At 42.6% G+C, this 10,485-nt stretch overlaps 1 protein-coding gene across 1 annotated transcript; it reads left to right on the forward strand.

Annotated features, from left to right (window-relative positions):
- Nucleotides 1–2,691: 2,691 nt before the first annotated feature.
- Nucleotides 2,692–7,491, forward strand: mpdu1b (mannose-P-dolichol utilization defect 1b). Its single transcript, XM_041031538.1, has 7 exons — nt 2,692–2,837; nt 3,715–3,780; nt 4,159–4,291; nt 4,408–4,493; nt 5,258–5,376; nt 5,648–5,758; nt 5,981–7,491. Exons 1-7 carry the CDS (start codon nt 2,711–2,713, stop codon nt 6,113–6,115), a joined length of 777 nt encoding a protein of 258 aa, XP_040887472.1. The 5' UTR covers nt 2,692–2,710; the 3' UTR covers nt 6,116–7,491.
- Nucleotides 7,492–10,485: the final 2,994 nt, after the last annotated feature.

Genomic DNA, 10,485 nt, shown 5'->3' on the forward strand with positions numbered 1-10,485 from the left:
ATTAAGGAGCAGTATACTTCAGAGTAAAAATAGGTCATTTCCTGTTACCAGCAGGGGACGCCACGGGTAAGGCGGGAGTTTGACATATGGAGGCGTTCAGGGCAGAGCCCTCATCACGCTCATAAAGTTTGAAGATGTTTGGATAAAGTATGTGGACGTGAGAGCCATTCAAAATGTCATGGAAAATTCACCAAACGCCACCAAACTTTGGCGGGCCACAGAGGCCACGCCCTTTAACTTAGAGAAAACTCTGTGATAACTTTTGATCATCATGGTCTTGAGGTGAAGTCCACCAAATATGAAGTGGATCAGGTGAAATCCCTAGCACGAGTTCGTCCGCATACCAATGGTGTAATTCGCCAAAATCGCCAACTTCCGACCACAATGGCGGACTTCCTGTTGGGTTGAGGTCATGGTGTCAAGAGACTTTTTGGTGTGTCTCGGTATGATCAACATGTGTACCAATTTTCATGCACCTATGACAAACTAAGCCCAATGGGAGGGGGGTTTTGAAAATTTCAAGGGGGCGCTGCAGAGCCATTTGGCCCCCCCCATTTAAAACGACCACAAAATATCAAATTTTTCACCAGACCTGATGAGTGTGCAAAATTTCAGGCGTTTTAGAGCATGGGAAGGGGTTGAAAAATGCAGTTGTTTGGGAGGACAAATAATAATAATAATAATAATAAACATTAGAATTACAATAGGGCCTTCGCACCACTCGGTGCTCGGGCCCTAATAATAATAAACATTACAAAAACAATAGGGCCTTCGCACCACTCGGTGCTCGGGCCCTAATTAAAGCTGCAAGCAGCGATGACGGGCCCTCGCACCCCTTGCGACCCGCGGGAGTCGCAGCCGGCGCAGCCAAGAGTACCAGAGTCCTCCTATGTCCTCTCCTCTTCTCCCCAGTACACGTCATAGTACAAACAGGTTATTTCCTGTTACCAGCAGGGGGCGCCACGAGTAAGGCGGGAGTTTGACATATGGAGCCGTTCAGGGCAGAGCCCTCATCATGCTCATGAAGTTTGAAGATGTTTGGATAAAGTATGTGGACGTGAGAGCCATTCAAAATGTCATGGCAAATTCACCAAACGCCACCGAACTTTGGCGAGCCACAGAGGCCACGCCCTTTAACTTAGAGAAAAGCCTTTGATAACTTTTGATCATCATGGTCTTGAGGTGAGGTCCACCAGATATGAAGTTGATCGGGTGAAATCCCTAGCACGAGTTCGTCCGCATACCAATGGTGGAAAGCACTGAAATTTGGCCGCCAAAAACAAAATGGCCGACTACCTGCTAGGTTGAGGTCATGGTGTCAAGAGACTTTTTTGTGCGTCAGGAAGTGTTCTTTATGTGTACCGATTTTCATCTTCGTACTCCAAAAAAACCCATATGGAGAGGGGTATTTTAAATCTTCAAGGGGGCGCCGTTGAGCCATTTTGCCCCGCCCAATTACAAAAACCCCATCAGAGTCTAGGACCAGCCCCCAAGAACGTGTGTATGAATTTTTAGGATCATAGGAGGTGGTTAAGGTCATTACAAATCCAAACGTAATTTCACGGCGAGGGATCGTCAGTTGCCGCGCCGCCACACAGATGCCATTGCACCCAGCTTCACGGCCTTTATAATGTAGCTTCACCAAGTAGTTGGGAAGGTTGTAGAGCAGAAACCAAGCCGATGGTGTCAACTATTAAGGAGCAGTACACTTCAGAGTAAAAATAGGTCATTTCCTGTTACCAGCAGGGGACGCCACGAGTAAGGCGGGAGTTTGACATATGGAGGCGTTCAGGGCAGAGCCCTGATCAAGCTCATGAAGTTTGAAGATGTTTGGATAAAGTATGTGGACGTGAGAGCCATTCAAAATGTCATGGCAAATTCACCAAACGCCACCAAACTTTGGCGGGCCACAGAGGCCACGCCCTTTAACTTAGAGAAAAGCCTTTGATAACTTTTGATCATCATAGTCTTGAGGTGAGGTCCACCAAATATGAAGTGGATCAGGTGAAATCCCTAGCACGAGTTCGTCCGCATACCAATGGTGTATTTCGCCAAAATCGCCAACTTCCGACCACAATGGCGGACTTCCTGTTGGGTTGAGGTCATGGTGTCAAGAGACTTTTTGGTGTGTCTCGGTATGATCAACATGTGTACCAATTTTCATGCACCTATGACAAACTAAGCCCAATGGGAGGGGGGTTTTGAAAATTTCAAGGGGGCGCTGCGGAGCCATTTGGCCCCCCCCATTTACAACGACCACAAAATATCAAATTTTTCACCAGACCTGATGAGTGTGCAAAATTTCAGGCGTTTTAGAGCATGGGAAGGGGTTGAAAAATGCAGTTGTTTGGGAGGAATAATAATAATAATAATAATAATAATAAACATTAGAAAAACAATAGGGCCTTCGCACCACTCGGTGCTCGGGCCCTAATAATAATAAACATTAGAATTACAATAGGGCCTTCGCACCACTCGGTGCTCGGGCCCTAATAATAATAATAATAATAATAATAAACATTACAAAAACAATAGGGCCTTCGCACCACTCGGTGCTCGGGCCCTAATAATAATAATAATTTTATATGCAGCTAATTCAGGTTGTTTCAGTGGTTTTCAACCGGCGGAACCTTTGTTTTCGTATCTTGCGAACTAGTAGGACTTTTTATTTGTTACGCATTGCACAGCAACGTCACCTTAAATCTCCACAATGGCGGATAAAATAGTATTGGAGAAAGGGTCATCCTTTATGGACCCTCTTAAAGGGCTTTTGTTGACCTATTTTATGCCAGAATCATGCTACGACGAGTTTTTTCTCAATTTCAATTTTTTGGACGGTAGGTGGTTCGTTTGAATTGAATGCTGAAACGCTCAGTGACTGAAAAGACACCCGGAAGATGTAAGACTTGAATGTGAAACCTAGCGCCGCGCTCATAGTAAATTAGCTGCTTTTATTTGAATGAATATAACTAGCTCCTAGGCTTTCCACGCGCATCGCAGTGGTCTGTGTATAATAAAAATTCAAAAGGCTTAGCGATAATTCAAAATGTACGTCGACTGAATAAAAGCTACAAGCAAGTAATCACATAATTTGAGAGCAATTAAACAACCTGTCTCCGACAAAATATCTTCATTAACCTATTTGGCCTGGAAACTTTTCTTTGAATTGACCGTTAGCTTATTTACCCCAGTTGTCCAGGCTTGGTTAATGTTACGGAAATAATGTGGTTTTAATAGCTGTCACTCTTCCATTCCCCCTCTATCAGCTACAGCTAGCAGTGATAATGAGGGGAAACCTGAGGAATTATATTTCCTGGATTAACAGTTCACATCATATCAGTTCACAGAAAAGAAAACAGGCACGATAACACAAAATGTGTGTGGCCAAAATAACATGTCAAACATATAATATGGAGAGGAAAATTATACAGTAGCAACTAACAAAATCACTGCGGAAACAAAGAATTGTGGGTCGATGTTGGTGGGTTGAAATCCCAAACGGTGACAGAAAATAATCAGTGCTGAAAAGTAATGTAAATAAAGATGCAACATACTGTTAAACTGCTTTTACATAGGTTGAGTAATGTTTGTTTGAAAACTACAGCGTTGAGCTTCTTCCTCTCTCTTACTTGAAGACTTATGTGTATATAGTTTGATGTGATGCATGATAGCCAGCTAATCTGTGTTTTTTTATATATATATATTATTTACCAGTACCATGCCTGAAGATTGTTCTGAGCAAAGGTCTGGGGATCGGCATCATCCTGGGATCAGTGATGGGTAAAACACCTCAATTCTGCTTCTCTTTCCCCTGATGTCATGATTTAGTCATGATTGTTTTAGTCTGCATTTAGACAATGAAAAGTATATATTTGGTAAAGTTTACATTTGGTCTCCTGTTGTTGTTGCTGTAGTGCGTTTTTTTTTTTTTTTTTAAATCCGAAGGATGGAGCAGATGGAGTTTAGGGCCTTGCTCACAGGGGTTGCTCAGTGGTGCTAATGAGGGAGGGGGAGGTGCTGCTATTTCACTTCCCTCCCCACCCACATTGATTCTGCTGCAGCAACCATCACAATCCCTTTTCTCAATGTGAAGAAATCCAAATCTAAGCCATGATTCCTGTGCTGTTTACACTGACCCTTCTCCCTCCATGCCCGCAGTGAAACTGCCACAGATCTTAAAGCTGATAGGAGCAAAGAGCGCTGAGGGGCTGAGCTTCAAGACGGTGCTGCTGGAGCTGCTGGCCATCACAGGAACGATGGCCTACAGCATTGCCAACAAGTTCCCCTTCAGGTTTGGGCCAATTTTTCAATGTCTGTGTGTAACCCGGAGCACGCTGTATGTTGCTTCAGGTGAAGTTTCGTATTTTAAGCAACAAATTGAGTAACGTGTGCTGAATGTTGCCTCAGTGCCTGGGGAGAGGCTCTGTTCCTCATGCTGCAGACAGTCACCATTGGCTTCCTCATTCAGCACTACGGAGGAAGGACCGGAAGAGGTAAGACCGCACGCACGCTCTGAGACACAAATAAAAACTCAAAAGCATCACAGATTTGTGGGTCTAGTTAACCTGCTAAGAGACGTACATCAAAGTATAAAATTGTAATTTCCTGTTTACTACCTATTACATGGCACTGTGACCATGACCATGAGTAACTGATATGTAAGTGTCATCAAGCCGGGACTTTTGAAGTTTGGGGCAGATTTGACCACATACAGTCGAGTTACAAACCACTTCCTGTTTCGCGGCGAGACATGGATGCTGTTTCGATGCTTTGCTGTCAACGATTCATCACTAAGGTCTTTTATATAAGTTTGACGTGGATTGGATTTAGATCTTTGGAAGAGTCTGTTAAAGTATGACCCTGTAAATGGTAAAAATGAATAAATGCACTAAAACTTCAAAATAAATCCAAAAATGACTGACCCCTTTTAAGCTTCCTGTCTTGGGATGTTACATGTTCCATGTCTCTATCAAGCTATTTTGCCACACTCAATCCTGAGACTCATATCAAAATATCAAATTCCAGCACTTCTGATGTGTGTCTCAGATTTCATTTTTGACTATCCCTAGCCCATCAACAACAACTTCCTGTTTCATGGCGAAACATCGAAATTCACCGCGTCGCCATACGCTGAAGATTCAGTGACCCGTAGCAGTGCAACAACCACTTTGCTTCCAGTTACCATAAAGTGAACTGAACTAAAACCCAGGAAAGACTTAAAGCCAGACTCAGTCTAACAGAGTCTCTTTTCTCCCAGGTCTCCTGTTCCTGGTTGTGTATTTCGGCCTGCTGCTCCTCCTGCTGTCCCCAGTCACTCCCATGTCCGTGGTTACCTCCATGCAGGCCTTTAACATGCCGGCCATCATTGTTGGCAGGGTAGGCGATGAAAATGACAGATTTATCTCCTTCACAGTTAGAGATTTTCATCAGTATTATCAGTAGTCTGTAATTTGTCATCTTGTTTCCATGGTTACAGTACAAACACACACAGCAACTGCCAGCAGCGAATGACTTTCCATCATTCAGCAAAACGTAAAGAAAAAAAAAAAGAATGAAAACAAAAACAAGCCACTGATTCACATTTAGAAACACACATAAATAACACAAGAGAGTCTTGACAGTGTGTGTGTGTGTGTGGTTGTGTCAGCTGATCCAGGCAGCCACTAACTACAAGAACGGGCACACCGGCCAGCTGTCCGCCATCTCTGTCTTCCTGCTGTTCGCTGGATCCCTTGCCCGCATCTTCACCTCACTACAGGTAAGAGGACCATGTGAATGAACGTCACGATCACTCGTCACATTTATCTCAGTAACAATTAGTGAAACCACTAATTAAGTCTGAACTATTTATTCATCTAACTTCCCAACTCAAGTAGAAGGTGGCATCACTGTGTTTAAGCTCCTCCAATGATTAAAACAGGACCGTGTGGCCTGAAGCCTGTAACAGTATATGGTTTTGAGCCATATTGTCTTCTTTCAGGAAACTGGAGACTCACTGATGGCCCTCACCTACGTCATATCTTCTACCTGTAATGGCATCATCACGCTGCAGGTCCTCTACTACTGGAACAGCTCTCCAGAACGCAAGAAGCAGAAGAAAAAGAAGGGAGAGTAAAGAGACCAAAGACACGGCGCTAAACTTTTGACGATCTTTTCTTCTTTCCATTTCCAACTTTAGACTCTCTCAAAGACAAGAGGTGGCTTCAAACACTTGAAAGAACAAAATTGACACATGAAATGCATGTACAGAGCCACTGGAATCTGCTGGACAAACACTTGACTCTGAAGCAAGGACTGGAACAAAACACGCCATGCAGATCTCCAGTACTGTTTTCTGTGGGTTCTATGTATGTTCTACGTAGGCCCCCTTGTTGCTGGTTTTGCAGGTGGTGTTTAGCTCTGAGCAGAGCTGCTGAGTCCAGACTCCAGGATGCTGTTTTTACATTCCACTTGATGCAGTTTTCCTCATTTACAGTCAAGCTGTGTTCAAATGTTCGGAAAGGGTTTGTGTACCTGTCCGCTCAGTTTTCACACCCAGGGTAAAATTATTATTATTATTAGTTTATTTTAGTTTTTTTGGGGGGGGGGGAGGGGGGGTTGAAACCATTTTGATTTGTTTTGTCCTTTCACCATAAACATAATAACAAACCAGCACCTTCAATGAGTCTCGCATTTGCAGATTTGCACAATGTGATGCAAACTTCCACCTGTGAAATATTCCTGTAACATTCTACAGCATCAGAAGTGTAACATAAAGGTGAATCCCTGAATTAAACTCAGGTTTAAACAAGACTCAGCTATGCTAGCAACTCTGTGAGACTGCACTTTGAGCTACATGCTAACATTAGCAAAGCTACCATTGCTAATGCTAAAACACATTATTCAAAGAGAGTTTAGAAACACACACTCACGCCCAATGACAACTTCCTGTCCTGAGAGTCAGCATCTGACATTTTTATGTGAAACATCAGTGAACTACACAACAATGTTGTCGTGTTCAGACTGGTATTGCATGAGAGCACCATGCTTTTAAAGTAGCAAACAAATGGGACCACACCACATGATCTGGGGTTTAAACTAAGACAAACAAATCTGGTATTGCTTCTTTCTACTTCAATTCTAAGTGTCAATCCAGACAGGAAGCTGTGGCTGCTTCACAATAAGAGCATTAAAATGACAGCTCAAGATATACAGGGTACAAACTGAACGTAACTAAATATCTCATTGTTTATGACATATGCTGAAAAATAAAAAGCAGTGATTGTGCTTTTACCACATACTGGATTCTGTTCTAGCTCAGGTAACCTGCAGTCAAAAAATCGGAACCAGGAATCAGTTATGAGGCGGAAACCAGTTCAAGTCAAAAGGCACCCAGCTTCACCATGATTACATTCCTGATCCGATATACTGTATATGAAGGAGCTGGTACACAATGATTGGAAGAAAGTGTGATGTGTTCAAATGTGAGCGTAATAAAGTGTTTTGATGGAATATGTAAATGAGTGGGTCATTTTTAGGCTTGCTTTCCAAGCAAGAGGGGCCTAAAAAATGGGGCCTACGTCCATAGAAAACTACACATAGGACCTTTGATAAACCAAAAAAACGTGAGTTTTAAAGGAAATAGCGTCCTATTGGTTGTAGCCAAAACAGGAAGTGTTGCTTATCATCCCACCTCCTATTGGTTGCTGTAGTTTCCCGTGCTCCTCTGAGGCTCTGCGCAAAATTCTGAGCCAATTGGCCACTAGGTGGCGCTTTCGTTGCCTCCTCCTCCTTGTCGACTCCTCTCAGGCTTTTAAGTGTGATTTACATGAATCATCTATGCACATACAATCTCTTTTTAAGCTTAATACCTGCCTGCATAGTCGTTATTGATGTAGATTTCAAAATTGCGATTACGCAAAGTAGTTATTGGGGTGGTGATTCTTTTTTTTGGAGGGGAGGTACTCAACCAACCAGAGATGTTTTACTTTCTGTTTTACAACTTTTTCTGTCCTAACAGGTGAGTCCCAGAGTTCAGGGAAAGGACAGAGGGGTGAAAAAACAGAAAAGAAAAAAGAAAGAAAGGGAAACTGCTTTTAATGAGAGAGACGGGGTGAGGAGTGGGAGTGCAGGGCAGAATCAGCACAGGCTGGCTCGTATCTGACGGTGGATCAGAGATGGTACAGATTGCTGTGTTTGTTAGACCCGATCACCTGCCACTTTTCATCTTGGGAGGTCTTTCTTCTTCTTCTTCTTCTTCTTCTTCTTCTTCTTCTTCTCCTTCTTTCTCTTCCCGCCTCAGTTCCAGACCAGGCTCACTGCTCCCGTTCTGTCCTAACATGCCAGACCTGAGACTCACAACATAACGCTTCACAAAGCTCAACAACATTTCATTAAACACAACATTTCACAAAAATCAACACTTCAGAAAATGTCATCTGAAATGTTGTGTTTTGACCCTCTGGGCCACCGTACTTACAGGAGTTTAATACCATTTTTAAAATCTGCAGGATGCTACAATCATCAGTTCTTAGATGTTTTAGTGTAGTGTCGTGTTACTTGTGTCCTTTTAAGAAGTTCAAACTAAAATACATTCCCAAATAAATCCTGTGAATCAGCAGGTGTACTAAAAAAACAACAACAAACAAACAAACACACACATACTAATCTAAAATCTGGGAGAAGGTTCAGACTTCTTTGGTCTTTCATGGCGTCCATGAGCAGCTGCTGTTAGCCTTACAGTTGTTTGTTTGCCTTGAGCGACAGCACTGATAGAGCCTTTAAATCTTTATCGTAGCTGTGATCTGTTTTTATGTGTGGTCTGCTCATATCAGAGTCATCAACAGGCTTTATTCCCTCATCTCCTTAGACCATCTGCAGAACCCACGCTCAACGTACCAGAGTTGGGGGGGGGGGGGGGGGGGGGGGTGAAGGTGAAATGTGCAGGCATACACTTCTCCTATCACCTGCTCATACAGCTTCACCTCTGAGGTTCATGATACATGTGACAAACATGTTGAAAATAACACAGCAATGCATGATACAGGGGGTTAAAGGGGCCAATGCTGATCACAGTATCTCTACCTTCAGCCATTATACTCATGTACTACTCTATATTTATTGTCTTTAAGTGCTTTGTATCAGTTTCTCCAATTAAGAACAATATTTCCCATAAATCCTGTTGCTTTTGGTAGCCCCCACCCCCACCCCCCCCCCCAACTCTGGTACCTTTTTGGCCTTTTTCTATTGCCATAGCAGTGTGTTGTGGCAGTATGTATGAGCAGAAAGACCAGTGCATTATGTGCAGTGATGCTGGTAATACGATCAGTGTTACAAACCCTGGCTCAAAGGGAAGCAACACAACGAGTACACCAAAAACACAGAGTTTACTATATTTATTAACTCAAAAATAGGGGTTAACAAAAGCTAAAATGTGGAGTGAGCAGCAGGCCCTGCTGCTAGGCGCTCTGCAGCAGGAGGTATGAGAGAGAGAGAGAGTGGGGAGGTGTGGCAGGTTTTTATAGGCCGCCCACACCTGCAAATAATCACAGGTGCCTCATGGGAGTCTACCTGAAAGAGAGAACAAAAAGAGACACACCAGCCACAAGTACACAGCCTGTAACAATCAGCCATGTCAGACTCTGATATCATGAAACCTATCACAGATTAGCCCGTATGTAAAAGAAGTATACAAATTCATTTAATCAAGTAAAGTTCAAGTGTATTTACAAAGTAAACTTTATGTAGAAAATATACTAATACCAATATACTAGTAGTTTACTTGTAAGTGAACTTTTATTGGGACTAAACTGGCCACTTTTTAGCTTATAAAGTTGATTTTTAAGTTTACTTTAAGTTTTAGTTTGTACTGGAATACAATGACACAAATTCAGGGTTAAGAACAAATTTCTTATCTTTATAAATCAAACACTTCAGACAAATATTGTTGTCTGGAGGATCTATCAGGAGCACTGAAGCTGGTCTGAAGGGCTCATGGTGGCAGGTCTGCCAGTTTTTCACTGGTCCAGTCAAACCAGTATAAAACTCTAAACCGATGTTACTACTTTCAGACAGTCGATTCAGTAGATTCCCATGAAAGTGACAAACACCAGTTGTCACATTACTTATATCTGGTTAAATGTTTAGATGTGCAAACAATAGTAACAGGACTAATAACAATACAAACAATAACAATAGTAGAACTGATGATCAGTCAGACTAATAATAGGACTAATAATAATAATAATGAATGAGACTGATTATGGGGACAGTAGGTGGTCCACAGATCCAGATTCTACAGATTTGAGGACAGATGAACCTGCAGAGAGTGTCAGCAGAAGAGAAGAGAGACGAGAAAGAACAGAACCACAGGAAAGAGAAGAAGCTGAGTTAGTAATGTATTAATGAGATATGAATGAGAACAGAGAGAGTGAGGGAGAGGAGCATCATGGGAAGTACTTTGTCCCCTTCATTTTTGCGTGTACTTGCATAGTCCTAACGTTCTTT

This window comes from Toxotes jaculatrix, chromosome 23 (assembly GCF_017976425.1).
Source record: "Toxotes jaculatrix isolate fToxJac2 chromosome 23, fToxJac2.pri, whole genome shotgun sequence".
Classification (NCBI taxonomy): Eukaryota; Metazoa; Chordata; class Actinopteri; family Toxotidae; genus Toxotes; species Toxotes jaculatrix.